Source organism: Danio aesculapii, chromosome 10, assembly GCF_903798145.1.
Source record: "Danio aesculapii chromosome 10, fDanAes4.1, whole genome shotgun sequence".
NCBI classification, from domain to species: domain Eukaryota; kingdom Metazoa; phylum Chordata; class Actinopteri; order Cypriniformes; family Danionidae; genus Danio; species Danio aesculapii.
This window is the reverse complement of record NC_079444.1, coordinates 16,205,626-16,221,711: the sequence shown is the minus strand read 5'-3', so window position 1 is coordinate 16,221,711 and position 16,086 is coordinate 16,205,626. Positions and strand designations below refer to the sequence as shown.

The window sequence follows — 16,086 nt, the reverse complement described above, 5'->3', positions numbered from 1 at the left end:
TCCAGCATGTCCCTTTGGGGCCAGTTCTCATCAGAAAACATTTCACATCCCATGTCATCCACACTCCATGTGTTTTCTTAACTATCTGACCAACACAACACAACAAACAACAGCATGTTCTCTAAAGGGTCTAGGCTGAGAACAGAGCGAGTGCTTGCACGGCATGTCGTGTTTGTAGTCCATCTATGATAAATTACTCAGAGGTCTGAAGTATCAACCCTCTCAGCACCATCTGACATTGGAGGGCTCTCTGAAGGCTGAGAAAATAACCATAAAAAACAAATATAGCTGCAAGGGGCTGCGGGAGGCAAGCAGATGAGGGAAAATGTGAAAAAAGGATGAGAACTGCCAGAATTTTTAAAGGGAGCCCTCTTTGGATATACAGATTTCCTGTTGAGTTCTAAAGATGTTAGTATTTGCCATCTCCTAAACTTTTTGTCTGGAGAATTTCTAAAACAAAGTTGAGTTTTTAAACATCGAACATAGAACTTGCGTTGTGGTAACTTTTCCCAATTGTTCTGTGAAATCTAGTCTCTTCAGTAGAAATTTGCATGATTGGGAGTTTCCCATTAGGACAAGAAATTTCTCCTGAGATATTTAGTCTGGTCTTCAAGGCTTCTGTCACCTGTTTTCTGGAGTATTGGTCCATTCCTTACTTGAAAATCTAATGGTAACACTTTAGTGTTGGGACCAATTCTCCCATTGAAATAGTTGCTTATTAGCATGCATATTATTACCATATTGGCTGTCCATGATCCTAATCTACACCCCAATCATAACCAATACCTAAACCCAATTACTACCTTAGTGGATTAGGAGCTTATTGCAGCAAAAGTCATAGTTAATGGTTTGTTAATAGCTAGAATTGAACCTTTTAACATAAGCTGGAGGCATTTGAGTACAGTGAACTCATTGTCATGTTCAAGAAACCAGTTTGAGATGATTTGCACTTTATGCCATGGCTCAATTGGTACTAATGGGCCCAACTTTACACCACCACCTGCCTGAACCGTTGATACAAGGCAGAATGGATCCATGCTTTCAAGTTGTTGATGTCAAATCCTGACCCTACCATCCAAATACTGCAGCAAAAATCGAGACTCATCAGACCAGGCAATGTTTTTCCAAACTTCTATTGTCCAGTTTTGGAGAGCATGTGCGAATCGTAGCCTTAGTTTCTTGTTTTTAGCTGACAGGAGTGACACCCGGTGTGGTCTTTTACTGCTGTAGCCCATCCGCTTCAAGGTTCGCTGTGTTGTACATTCAGGGATGGCCAGAATTTTTAAAGAAAGCCCTCTTTGGCCCTCTTTCAGATTTCTTGTTGAGTTGTAAAGTCTCACTGACGTCCAGCTTCTCCAGCGCCTAGACTGCAGCTCTACACAAGATGTTTGGCCATAGGAGAAATGGTCGTGCCCAACTGAGCCTGGTTTCTCTCGAGGTTTTTTAAATCTTCACTTTTGCCAATTGGTGAAGGTTTTTCCTTACCGCTGTCGCCACTGGCTTGCATGGTTCAGGATCTGTAGAGCTGCGCATCCATGGATTTGCTCTTTGGTGTTTGGACTCTCAGTAGTGATTATTAAACCACACTGAACTGAACTAAACGTAAACACTGAAAACTGAACTGACACGGTTTCTATTTACTATGATCTTCTATGTGAAGCTGCTTTGACACAATCTACATTATAAAAGTGCTATACAAATAAAGGTGAATTTAATTGTAAGGATGTTAAAAGATCACATGTGATGAGATGCTTGTATTCGTCACACTGATGGTAGCACTTTAGTATAGGGACCAATTCTCCCATTGAAACCGTTGCCTCCTAGCTTGCATATTACTATATTGGATGTTTATTAGTACTTATAAAGTACTTTTTTATACTAATCTACACCCTAATCCTAACCAATATCTAAACCAATTACTGTCCTAATAACTATTAATAAGCAGTGAATTAATTAGTGAGTTTATTGCAGCAAAAGTCAAAGTTAATGGTTTGTTAATAGCTAGAATTGAACCTTTTAAAATGGTGTGACCAAAATAATAAACTTCATCCAACTGCTTTTATGGTTCATCAAATACGTTTAACATTTAAACCTGAAGACCTGAAGACAGGCTCCTCAAAAACATTTATAGAATGATCCCTGATCCAAGCTTTAGAAGATTCGGATCGATTCTTTGGTGTGAATGTCTTGCTGAATTGTCCTGTATCAGTGTTAATATGGACTGATACTTCAAAGAATCTATGGTAATCTTCCTGCAAAAGCACAGCTTCCCTATAACACAGGACTGGCCCACCTCTACATTGGGGGGTAATATTTTTCTGGTAATAAGTCTTGTCTTTTTTGTCCCAATATAAACTGTTAATCCATGGATCCACATGTTTCAGTTCGGTCACATCAATCCATAAAACATTTTTAAAGACTTCTTCATTCAGATTATTTTTAGCCTAGTCAAATCAGCCTTTAATGCTCTTCATGGGAAAGAGTGCTGTTCAGTAAGGTCTTCAGAGTCAAAGGCCATTCATTGCATTGAGGTATCTTTCTTCCTCACTTTAGGTTATCTTGCAAGTCTTTGGCAGTAAACTGGGCAAATGTTTTGTTCCCCTGAATGATATTCTTTTTTTAGCATATAGCTTCTGTGAGATGTTTTGGATTTTCCGTTATGCTGCTTTAATACATGCATGGGATACATTTATTTTAGTTTAGTTCAAGCAAATAAAAAGCATTTTCAAAAGCATTTTAGAATTCTGCAACTCAAAAATATTTTCTAACAGTGAGGATCTTATATTCAGTATTCCAATTTGTAAAACTTTGAGTCTTCTGAATACCTTTCTATTCTTTAGATAGTCTCAAGGTGGTTGAATTAGGAGGATTTCAGATGTGTGTGTGCATGCATGCGTGCGTGAGGTGGGTTGCACTTAAAGTTTGAAAGCTTTGTACAGAAAACAGCATGGGCTTTTTGGTTAACCTGTCAAGTCATATTAGTGGCATGTGGATGAATGTTTGATGTCATCTGTGTGTTTTACTGGATATGTTGGTGATGATGGAGCTCCTGAGGTTTCCTCAGCAGGTGACCAGCCTCACACTCATGTAATAAACTGCAGCAGAAGAACAAATGTCTCATTGTGTTTGACTGACGCATATGTTTCCTATTGCAGCATTAGCAGACTTTAACCCTCTTGTGTTTTTTTCAAAATGTTATCCAGATGAGGATGATGATGGCAAAGCCCACACTCAGCCGCTGTTGAAGAAAGGCAGGACGATTCTTTCATTTTCGTTCATTGCTCCATCTGTCTCAGACCTGCATGCACTTTTTCTTCATGAAATTTTTAGGACGCGCTGCTTTCTTGAGTGTTTTCTGCTGGTTTGATATCTGACCTTCACATCTACATGTGCTAGTGTGCGTTTCAGCTCTGACGATGTCACTTCCTGTCTGTTATCTAATACTATGTGTCTTCCTGCAGGGCTGCTTTTCTCTTTCCCTCTGAAGATTCTGCTTCAGCGTCTTTCCTTTGTTCTGTCCGCTTATGAATTTATCTGATGATACTATTAGAAATGACTTCTATGTCTCTTTATCTGGAGTCTGAGTGTGTTTATATGTCATTTCAGATAAAAAGAGCCCGACAGTTCCTCTAAATGTAGCTGATCAAAGGTTGTTGGATGCCAGTCAACAGTTTCAGCAGAAACAGGGGAAGGGGACAGTGGATGTTTGGTGGCTCTTTGATGACGGGGGTAAGTTTAAAAACATTTGCAGTTACATTCAGTAATCAAATTGTTTGATTTTTATGTTGGAATTATTTATTCAAAATATAACGAAAAGACAAGTCAATGGAGACAAAAAAAGGCAGGTGATGTAAAGGGCTTACCTGCGTTTTTTTAAAGTTTTTAAAGAACAATTGTTGTTTTCACAGTGCTAGGAATAGTCTTTGCAATTAGAAAGCAATTCATAAAATCCAACAAGTAGGGGGATTTGAAAACTTGTAATCTTACTGAGATATGACCAAAATCCCTACATCGCAAATAGAGATATCATGATCTAGTTCTGCTTTTCTGCAATTAAGATGGTTTCCATATAAAAATTTTATATGCAAATGACATTTCAACCTTTTTCAGTGGCAATTTCAATATCACACAATCTAATACCAGAACTATGCTCAGTGAAAGCCTAATTAAGTAAAACATTCTCAAGGTATTATTCAAGACAAGTAAACTGTAGTAAAATGAGAATAAAAAAAGTTTCAGAAGAAATGCTCAACAAAATGTTTAAATACGGTTTTGTTTGAAGATAGGGATGCTCATAATAACTGATTAACCCGATTAATAGTATCAGTTAAGTGATTAAAAATATTATTATATATATTTTTAAAGCTTGGCTGCATAAGGGGCAGATGACAGCGAACACGTTTTTTGAATTGAAAGGGTCTTTTGAATGGTTTACTAACGGCCGCGAGCGTTTTGAGGCGGCCTTCGCGCTTCACATTTTTGCCGTTGTGTGATGTGTGCTTGCTGTTAAAAAAAAGCAGAAAAAGCGTGTTATGTCAGTTGCGTTTTTTATTTATTTTTTTGTTCATTCTTCAATCAAAGGAAAGCAGGGTTGATGAAATGCAAATTTTCCATGGAGCATTGATTTGAGGTGGCCTGCTATTTTTATTTGACGGAAAGAAAAATACATTTGATTGGACAAACAGCATATGCCAGTTCTTAAAAAGGATTCAGCCAGTGTTTTCGTTCTGTAATCTAAACTTGTCATTTAAATAAAATATCCAGGGCAGGAGTATTTATTTTATTCATTTTATTTAGTTTTTTCTGTTTTTCTATGCTGTGCAGGTGCTTATGTGTGAATGTATGAATATGTGCTGTTGTTTATATGTTCTGTATGCTTTTGTTCACATGTTAAAATAAATCAGTATTTTAAAGTGCAATATTTATTATGTCAGACACAAATTAGACACATCAAGTCTTATTTTTATTAAGTAATAATTTGATATTAATCTGACCTGTTAACGGTTAATATTCGGTTATTGAGCGGCAGTTGTCGGTTGACAAAATGAACCGAAATGAGCATCCCTAATTGAAGATTAGATTCATATTAAAGTAACAAATGAGTGATTTTCTTAGTTTTTTTGTTGTTTGACTAACTTTAAAGGTGCAGTAGGTGATCTGCCAAAATGTTATCCGTCAGCATAATAATATCTTTGAAACGGAGTCCCTCCCCTGTTGTCCAAAGCCACGCCTCCTAAAATTAGGAACACGCACTTTAAAGATGACAACCCACTAAATCATGTCATTCACCAGTTAGAAAACTTTCCCATTTTCATTTAATAAATTTTTTTATTATAATTGTTTTAAATTTATTTTTTAGATACTACAGTTTCGAGCTAAAAACGGTTATATCTAGCGATATTTCATGCATGCAAGGATCGCTGGTCAAAAATGAACCAATGTGAATATAACCAACTTCACTTCACTAAAGCAGGCTAGGTGCAATAGTGCCGTTTACTTATGTTTTGTTGTTAAACTAACTAAAAATCTATATTATTGATGCTATAAAAGGTACTTTGAAAATAACTTTTTCCCAAATTGAAAGTAGTCACTTCAGACTTTCGCCGAAAGATTTCAGTGGCTGAACATCCGTGCATATAATCCATTCGTAATTCAACAAAATCTACACAAGCTTCGCGTGACTACAATACTTTCAAAACATAACATTACCTGTCTAAAAGAAATACTTCAGCCATGCTGTCATCCTTCCTCCAGCATGCAAAAGTGACTCCAATATTGATTCAGGATTTTAAAAAGTTATGATTCAGCATGTGTTTTTACCGCTGTCACTCTCTTGTGTCCACACGCAAGTGGATCTGCGTGAATTGGTGCGCAGTTTTTCAAATCTATATTTGTTGACATAAAGTTTGGGCTATTTATCAGAATTATGGGAATTATCGACCTGACAAGTTTTAATTGGATGAACATTTTGTTTGTCTTATGCCTTACCCAGAATATAAAAATACATTTACTTTAACAATTACTATTGGAATGTGGAGAGACATTCAACCAGCACAAAAAAATCTTTCTGAAGACAATCACCTCTACTGCACCTTCAAAAACACAGTTTATTAATAACACAGGTACAGTACATTAAGACCAAATCCACAAATCTTGTACAGTGACACACTTTTGCTTTTTCTCACAACTGTCACTGTCACATCAGATATAATAGGCTGTTTATGTGAATACTCTTCAAAAAAACGACAGTTAAACACATTGTAACCCGTCTCATTTAACTTAACCGGTTTATAATTATCTGAACAGTTAAATTGGCAAGACTTAAAAGCACTTGCAAATGATTACCTTTTGTGATGAAGCAACTTGGCAGTGTGTTTGATTATACAGTATATTTCCAAATGCTCTTCTTATAAGCAAAAAATATTATGCTTGCTTAGCCATTTAAAACCTCAGTATATTAAAATGTGTCCATTTACTGCATTACATGAACTGATTCCAATTGTAAGAGCACAGTAGGTGTGAAGACTGTGGCTCTGGTGATTCTGTACAGAAGTGTCAATGTCTTGAGAAAGGCACAGTGTTTAAGTTTAGCCACTAGGGAGTGCATATTCGTGAATGATAGTGGAATCATGGAAGTTATTGTCTTCACTATATCTTACTTTAGCGCATCCATGAACATGGTTTCTGTTTTTCTGTTCAAAAACATGTTTTTGTCCATGCTAGGGTCGTTCAGAGACCTGTTGCTGGAGGGACACTGTACTGCAGGTTTCAGTTCCTTAATCCCTCCCTGTTCCAGCTTGTTCTGTTCTAAACCTTTGTATTGGTGGAACTTCTCCATTTCTAGCAGTTTCGCTTGTGGTGTTCCTCATTTGTAAGTCACTTTGAATAAAAGTGTTTGCTAAATAAGTAAATGTAAATGTCTTGATATGAGGAGACTGGCAGCCAGCATCTTGGCATACCTTGTGCTGTTTTGGGCTCATTACCAAAGACCAAATGTGCCGCTAAGATTTGATGGGCAAACAAGAAAAGCTGGTCAGTACAGTGGTGTTCTGGTGTAGAAATGAGAAGTGCTTTTGAAATGACAAGGAATTGCATTAAATGCTCTGAAGACAAGGGGGAGAGCTTACTATTTCACAAACCAGTGTTTTCTCATTGGTCTTGTCTTCCAAGGCTATTAAAAAGCATGGTTCACTCAAAATTGAAAATTCTGTCATTTATTCAACCTCCACTTACTTTTTTTCTGATGAACACAAAATAAGATATTCAGAAATGTTGCTATTTTGAAGATGGAAACCAGTAGGCAATGACTTCCCTATTGTTGTTTCTTTCTACAATGGATTTCAGTGGCTACAGGTTTATCTTCTGTTTGAACAGAAAAAAAGAAACTCAAAGTTCTAGAATCACTTGAGGGTAAGTAAAGTTCAGTTGTTTTTGATGAACTCTCCCTTTAACCATTGATATCCAGTTTAACACAGTAAAGATGGTTTTGACAACAGTGAAGTGGTTCTGCAGCATTTCATTCACACAGAAACACTTGACAGGTTTTAGGTCAGATGTACATGCATAGTTTATTTCAAGTTTCTACTGCTAGAACAAGTCTGCTCTTGTATTAATTTCATGTTCTTTATCTGTGTCAGGTCTGACTCTACTGATCCCCTATCTTATCGCCAACAAGAAGAAATGGAAGGACTGTAAGATTCGTGTGTTCATCGGTGGGAAGATCAACAGAATAGACCATGATCGCAGAGCGTGAGTTCTAAAGCTTCTATAATACTATACATATCATTTCATGATCATACCAGAATCTGTTCTAGTTCTGTGGAGAGATGAGGCAGGTTAGTGTAAGCTGGACTCAGGATAATATTAGTATGCCATGTTTCTTTCGACATAAAGCGCTCCCAACATGGCGCACACTCTATTTCTCTGAATGCACATGGAGGTATTGTGTGTAAGAGACAAATGCTTCCCATTGTCCCCTGCAGCTGCTGCCAGGGCCTTTGTTAGCTATAATTAGACGTGTTCCAGCAGCAGGGTCTTCATAGAAACTGTGAGAGGTGTTCAACTGTACAGTGTATCTGTAGATTTATTTTTCATGGATTCACTGCAGTGTATCATGACAGCGAATCAGATTCAGTTTTAATCAGTGATCAATTTGCAAGGATCAGAAAACATTCTAAACTCATCCTCACTTCCCTCCTGCATGTAACCTTTCAGGATAATTTAAAGAACATTCTGAGCTGTGAGGAAGCAGTGGCAGATATTGTGTGAATTATTTATTATTGCCCGATAAATATGTAATGAGATTTTGTTGTTCTGTCCTTAGCATGGCCACATTGCTCAGCAAGTTCAGGATCGATTTCTCTGACATCACAGTCCTTGGCGACATCAACACAAAGCCAAAGTCTGAGGGGTATGATCTGCACAATACTTATCATAAGACATGTTTTTTTATACAATTTTCTGAAATATTCTTCAAAACGGTTGAACTGTTCATCAGTGAAGCATTTTAAATGCATTTTTACAAGATTCTTTAATGATTCTACTGAATTTAATTCAACATGCCTGCAAAAACAACAAAGTAATTGATCAAGAGGAGATTCTTTTTTTTATCATTGCATATTTGAGAAGTAATTATTAATTTATTAACATGAATTGCACAGTAGAGGTGATGAAGCATTATCTAAAAGCAAAAACAAATCCTTTCAGTGAAGCATTTTTTACAGGATTCTTTACTGATACTGCTGAATTAATTTTGAACTGTGGATGGGCGATTACTATTATGTGCACGGATCAGATAAAAGCCCTTATTCTAGCAATTACACACACAAGTACCCCTAAAGCAAGGATCAAAAGTAGCTTTTCCACTATCGTTCCGAACTGTTCTATGATTCCAGTTGATTTTCCATGTGAGCCTGGAATGACACCGCACAATTACAAATCATTCTAGGAATCACCCTACCATCCACACTGGGACAGTGGACTGATAGAGTGTGTGCACATGACATTGCCACTCCGTTTACTGACTGCTAGTTTCTTTATAGAATTTTATTTTATTATTATTTTATTTTTTGTTATTCCACAAAGTAAATATCAGGGGGAAAAGGAGTTACAAAAACAAAAATCTCTGGTCATTATTCATATTGTGATTTAAATTTTACACTTACATTGGCAAGGCAAGGACTATTACATTCCAAAGAATTCCGTTATCAGCACTACTGTGGACTGGATCAGCATAGATTAAGCAAAAAGAACCATTCCGTGTAAAATGATGGTGTAAAAGCAGCTGTAGTTTCCACCAATTTCAAAATAGGAAAAAACCTGTGATTTAATAATGTCAACTATCAGCTGTTGTTATTGTTAGCTGAGCCAAAGCCATCTGTCAAATAAGCATCAACAGACATTAGTAAGCAGTTAAAAATTTATTAATTAATTGAATTATTTTGAAATCAGTGGCTTCACTTTCAGAGGTTTCCTATTGCATTGAAGAGCATATTTTTCTTAGAACAAAAGTAAAAGTTCCACTTCAGCTTTTACTAATGCCAACCTTTTTGCTTTTGTATTCAGTTTGACAGAGTTTGCTCAAATGATCGAGCCATATAAACTGAGAGAAGATGACATGGAGCAGGAAGCTGCTGAGAAGCTGAAGAGCGAAGAACCCTGGAGGATCACAGACAATGAGCTGGAGCTCTACAAAGCCAAGGTTTAAATATTTACCAGCAGTCGAAAAAAACAACAAACTGATTGATCAAACAAAGATAAATTTTTCTTCATCACATATTTGGGAAGAAATTGTGAATTTAATTATATGAATTGCAAATACTTTACAGTAACTAATAATAATTATTTTTTTATGTTTTTGCTGAAACTGAGAAGTCATGATAGCACAACAAAAGAGGTTATTTAGATATTAAAGCAGTGTGATTAATTAAAAAGAAAGCCAGTATAAAGAGAAACACTATAACATGAGTAGTAAAATCTTTAACTGAACAGAATATTAATGAGTCAACAGAGAGCAAAAATAAACATGTGGAACCACACTTGTGATAGTAGATAAGAACTAGAACAACACACTTCCTGGTGACAGAAGACATACAGTTGAAGTCAGAATTATTAGCCCCCCTGAATTATTAGCCCCCCTGTTTATTTTTCCCCTAATTTCTGTTTAATTGAGAGCAGATTTTTTTCAGCACATTTCTAAACATAATAGTTTTAATAACTCATCTCTATTAACTGATTTGTTTTATCTTTGCCATGATGACAGTAAATAATATTTTACTAGATATTTTTCAAGACACTTCTATACAGCTTAAAGTGACATTTAAAGGCTTAACTAGGTTAAATTCTGGTCTAGGTCTAAAAATTTTGACTTCAACTGTATATTTAAGAATCTTTAAACTGGTAAATTTAATGACTTTTTAGCTGTGAAAACAATGTCTGACACAGTTAAATTTAAAGAACAGGACTAATCTTAGTTACAGCAGTTCACCACAAAATGAATATTATGTAATTTATTTATTAAATATTCTCAGTCCACCACATAATATATTTCAAATTTAAAATTATTTTTTTTAAAAATCTGCCAAAACGTGTTTAATTTATAATTTTGGGGTGGGCCAATTCATAATAGAGAGTTGTGATTTCATAGCGTAAATGCTCTGTCTTTTGCTTGTCTTTGTTAATCGATACTCTGTCTTCCTGCTAATTGATTTGTTTGTTTCTTTAGGGTAACCGTCAGATTAGACTGAATGAGCTGTTGAAGGAGCACTCAAGCACAGCCAACCTCATTGTCATGTAAGTTACAAAAGTTTTTATGATACATAAAAACGTTACTTGCTGCCACCTATTGGTGGAGGTAGGTAAGCTGCAGACAAATAACAGGGTGTCCAGGGGGTCTTAAAGTCTTAAATTTAAAAAATAACATTTTAGGGGTCACATTGTATTTAGATGGTCCGTTTTTGTTGAATTTAAATTACGTTGCATCTACATGTCAACTAATTCTCATTAGATTATAAGTAGGCTGTTAGGTTAGGGTTAGTGTAAGTTGACATGTTCTTGCAAAGTTTTTTTTATAGTCAGTTAAATGTCTGTTGAAGGAGCAGTAGCAACAGATATTAAGCAGACAGTATTCTAATAGTCAAATGGACCATCAAAATAAAGTGTTACCTTTTTAGGCCATAAAAAGTCTTAAATTCACTGAAATATTGTGTTGTACGTCTCAAATTATTTTAAACGGGTCTTAACTTTCCTTTTTCTAAGTAAAGCTATCCAATCAGGCTGACATCCATCAAATCACCAACAGTCCATCTCAAAAAAACTTTTCAAAGAGATATAATTCACAACAGCTGTTAGACAGCAAATTCCCAGAATTAAATTCACTAATCAAGGAAGGGAAAACTAAAAACAATTACACAGTTATTCATGATAATAACAGCAATATATCCCTTTACATGATCTTCCATCTATACAAGTACTATTTACAGAAGTTAGGGGGAGCGGACATAATATTTATAAATGAAAGCCAACAAATATATATTTTTAATTATTCATGTAGTTGTCTCAATAATAAATATACTTATAAATTACTAAATATATATATATACTTCACTTTCATCAATTGGTGAAGTTTTGTTCCTCGCCACTGGCTTGCTTTGTTTGAGACTTGTGGAGCTGTGCATTGGTGGATTTGCTTAGCAGTGAAAATTAAACCACACTGAAATGAACTAAACTGAAATTCTACTCTGAAAACTGGACTGACACAGTTTCAATTTACTAGAACTTCTATGTTAAGCTGCTTTGTCACAATATACAATGTAAAAGTGCTATAGAAGTAAAGATGAATTGAATTAAACAATGTTAAACTTTTCATTTAAAAAACAAAATAAACATTATATTGCAAAAATTGTGCACAACTAAAATGTTCTTGTTTTGACTAATTAAAACACACGGCCACGAAATAATTACATTAGTTTTGTTTAGAAAAAAAATCTATTGGCCTTAACCGGTACATTAAACATAAAAATTAAGTTATACACAAATATATGAAATAAACATAAAGTACAGGCAATGGTCTCACACTATGAATTTTCACAGTTTGTATAACATCATAAATATCACTAAAGAGGGCAAAGACTTAAGAGATGATGTACAAGGACCCACATCTGAACCCTGTGGTGCCCCATATTATTCTGCCAAAAAGCATATGGTCTAATACAAACATTAGTGCACAAACAATAAAAGCTAAACCTAAACTAATGGTAACTTTGTAAATATAAGTGCTGTGTTTGCAGTCATTCACAGATGACAGCCATGATTGCAGTGAGAGAGATTAAATAGTCATTTGATACAGGCTCATGTACCAGTGCCAATTCTACTTAACAAGTGCCATTGAGTTAGCTGAATCAATCATGTGTTGTTGGTTTTTTTTGTTAAGATTTCCTTTCGTTATTAGCCAGCATTAACATTGTGTGTGTGTGTGTGTGTGTGTGTGTGTGTGTGTGTGTGTGTGTGTGTGTGTGTGTGTGTGTGTGTGTGTGTGTGTGTGTGTGTGTGCGTGTGCGTGTGTGCGTGTGCGTGTGCTTGCTTGCCTTGTAATAGGAGTATGCCGCTGGCCAGGAAAGGAGCCGTCTCCAGTGCCCTTTATATGGCCTGGCTAGACACACTATCCAAAGACCTGCCGCCCATCCTCTTAGTGCGCGGGAACCATCAGAGCGTTCTCACGTTCTACTCCTAAAGAGCTCAGACACAACTGCCCCCACGAGCACACATGTAACGAGTACAGCACCTCTGACTGATAATGATGATGAAGGTTTTAAAGATGCTGATAGACATTTCTCAACAAAGCTGAAACAAAAGGATGTTCCAGAGTGGTTCTTTTCTTCCACGCCTCAGACGTAAAACGGGAAAGATCATGGCTTGGTGGTTTCTATAGTCTTCAGCTCAAAGGTTTTAGAGCACACATTGTTACACTGATTGTTATCATTATTATGACTGTCACAACTTTTTGAGTTGTGGATATATTTTTTTTCTCTTTCTTTTAAATTTGCTCTTTATGAAGCAATAATCACCTCATTTCTTATTTTCTCAATTTGAAGAAAAGCGTAATTCTTTGCAACACTTTTTATAGCCTTGTGGATGTGCCTTCCTGTGCAATCAGATTAAAATCTTAAACTTTCCCTGACTGATGATTTATAAAGAACTAGATTTAGGCTGCTTGTTTTTATTGGGTTTTAAATGTAAATCGATCTTGATTTGATCACATTTTAACGCAAGTGGACCAAGGTTCCGCTGCACCGTCTTTGACGATACTCTTTCGCTTTTTTGTAGAGTTTTACGTCTTCCTTTTAGCATTAAATGAGTTGGAGTTTTAGTGCAGTGCCCCCTCCATGTTGTTGCTGTTGCGATGGTCAACCTGAACTACGAGGTGATTACAATCATCTTTCAAGTAGTCTAATGTAAAAAGTCAGATCTTTAACAAAACTATATTAGTTTTTCTTTGTGTGCAGTTAAACGGTTTTTGGTTTGACGATGAAAAAAGCGGCTGATGTGTGCTGTCTGAAGGAAGAGGCATCAGGTCATTTCAAAATAACAATAAGCCAAATAAGAGCAAAGCCCTGGAATCACAAATCCTGCTACAGAGGAGATCTTTGCCTTAACAGATGATAATAGTAATTGTTGTTTTTACTGTTTTCAAGCCATACTGGCTAGTTTATTGACTAGTATGCGAATGCAGATCAGAAGAGGGAGATTGAGAGATAGAAAATAGATGGACGGATGACTGAGCTAGAATGTAATTTTGAACACCACCCCATTAGTCTCCAAAAAGCTCATCTTTTTTTTTTGACATCTAAAGGAGTCTGGAATTAAATTCTATTAAAAACTCTTGTTTTCAGTTTAAATGCCACATTTCAACTTTACATTGACGGTTATACCGTTACAGTAACCAACCAAAGCTGGTCTTCCCTCACTTTCATAGTGTTTTTTGGTCAGTGCATTTCTGCAGTTAAAGGCCTTAATGGAGATGAAGTGTTATTTGAAGCTGTAAGAATGTTTTCAGCGTTGAATAAAACTGATTTGTTCTTCTATGCAGATGGACTGCGTGCGACTCTTTGAAATCGTGTAATCTAAACTCAGGATTGAGTGCCGGGTTCATCTTAAACGTCGGAGATTCTGTCAGTTGTTTTTGTTTTTTTCAGATATCTGGACAGCCATTGAGAAAACTGATCCGTATTTCAGTTTCTCCTGTTCCTGAATGTTTGTCCAATCGATTCTTGTGAATGAATGCTGGGATGTGACCAAATGTTTGTCGAATGGCCCATCATGCCTTAGTTTAAAGTGGTTACTAACTGAAGTGTTGGTCGGTTAGCAACATGGGTAACTGTTTGCGCATCCACCACATTAGCTCTTTTGCGTTTGTCACTCTTTGGTTTCCAACACTACTTTCGTTTCCAGGCTCAGTGTGTGTTGTGCTGTTGCAGGTTCTCTGTGCGTCGGATTCACAAGCCCTGCCGTTTGTCCAATTGAGAAATGTGACAGTTAGAATGAATATATTCATATTTATAGTTCTCAGTATAAACTAGTATTTAAAAGTACTTAAATGTGTGTGCGCCGCATGTGTTTTGGTTTGAAGTGGGTGAAGTTAGTGAAGCTGACGGTACAATCTTACTCGTTGAAAATCTGTTCTGTGTTTGTACGTTGGTGTGGCTGTACAGCACTCATTCACCCAAATCACCAGTTCAACTAATACCCGTCATCTTGATTTGGTAAAGACGCTTGTGTGTATATATAATGTTTAGAGATTGTTGGGAGAAAGTGTCACAATCATATATTGCGTGTTTCTCACTGATGTAGAAATGCATCTAGTTGCAGCTGTAGGTTTCCATAACATGAGGTGCTTTAAAAGTGCCTCTTAAAGGTTCCACTGGTGTTTCCTCTAGACGACCACTTGTTTTTCTTTTTTTCTTACTTTACCCTTGGCATGTGATAGCATTTTTCACCTTGCAGAGTGTGTTGCCAAAGTCTCATTTGCATATTGCTACATGTGAAAAATGAGTTAACACATCAAGGTCAAGAAGTTCCAGATAAAGTAGTTCACACTATACTTCCTTACTAACTTGTGTATATATATTTTAACCTAACCGGATTAATCAAAGGAGTGGATTAATGCAAATTAAAATGGTGAAAAATATTTATTTAATTATATATTCTTTGTTTCTCTCTTTTCCAACCCCTCTTATGTTACAGTAGTTTCAAAATGTGAACTTTATTATTATTAATTGTTTGTTTGGATTTAGTCAGCAAAATCTCATCTTTGGTCTCTTTCTCAATGTTTGGTCACATTTCTATCTTTTATATGCCTTTTAATGAAACACTCTGTTGACCAGTGGTTTGAGTTTTCTGCTAAACCATGAGGGTAGATCTGATCGATTGCGCTGGAACTGTAATGTTTTGATATACTGTACTGTTATTGTCACATATATGCTTTTTTCTAACATTTTAACGGTTAAGGGTATCGATGCTTTGTACATCCTTATTGCAATATATAAAAATAAACTGAAAAGAAAATCATTTGCTTGTGTGTTTGAGTTGTACAGCATTCCACTTATATTTACACTCATGTATATATGTATATGGTTGCGGTAATGATAAATAGGTTCTAGAAATTAGGTTGATTATTTCAACATTAATTTCAAGTATACTACGTATGAGATTTTGGTAAAAACATTTAATGTACAAAAAACAACATTGAATTTCAAGTGTTTTATTTTTAGGGCTTTAGAAACAAAACTTAAATTTTAAAGAAAAAATTATATTTGCTTCGATAAACTGAAATGAATTATCATCCTCGCTATATGGTGTTTTATTTGGGAATCAAACTTGGTGGTCTTAGCTGGTCAAAAAGACATGAACACCTGTAAAGTAACAACTTTTTTTTTTTTTTTTAGTTAGTTAATTCAATATTTGTATTTCTATTATTTTGCTTTTTGAGGGAGGGGTTTGTGGTAAAATTTATATTAATGCAGTAATTAACAAACAGTTTCCCCATTGAAAAAAAATGGCATTTTTGCCATTTTTATTTTTAATTATGTT

General features: G+C 35.7%; 1 protein-coding gene across 1 annotated transcript in view; it reads left to right on the top strand.

Moving 5' to 3' along the window:
- Positions 1-15,564, top strand: part of slc12a2 (solute carrier family 12 member 2) — a 96,127-nt gene extending 80,563 nt beyond the window's left edge. The window contains exons 17-23 of the mRNA XM_056467494.1: positions 3,131-3,251; positions 3,607-3,729; positions 7,638-7,749; positions 8,324-8,410; positions 9,565-9,700; positions 10,724-10,791; positions 12,595-15,564. Of these exons, the coding sequence (XP_056323469.1) occupies positions 3,131-3,251; positions 3,607-3,729; positions 7,638-7,749; positions 8,324-8,410; positions 9,565-9,700; positions 10,724-10,791; positions 12,595-12,730 (783 nt within the window). The 3' untranslated portion in view covers positions 12,731-15,564. The remainder of the gene's footprint in view (positions 1-3,130; positions 3,252-3,606; positions 3,730-7,637; positions 7,750-8,323; positions 8,411-9,564; positions 9,701-10,723; positions 10,792-12,594) is intronic.
- The last annotated feature ends 522 nt before the right edge of the window (positions 15,565-16,086 follow it).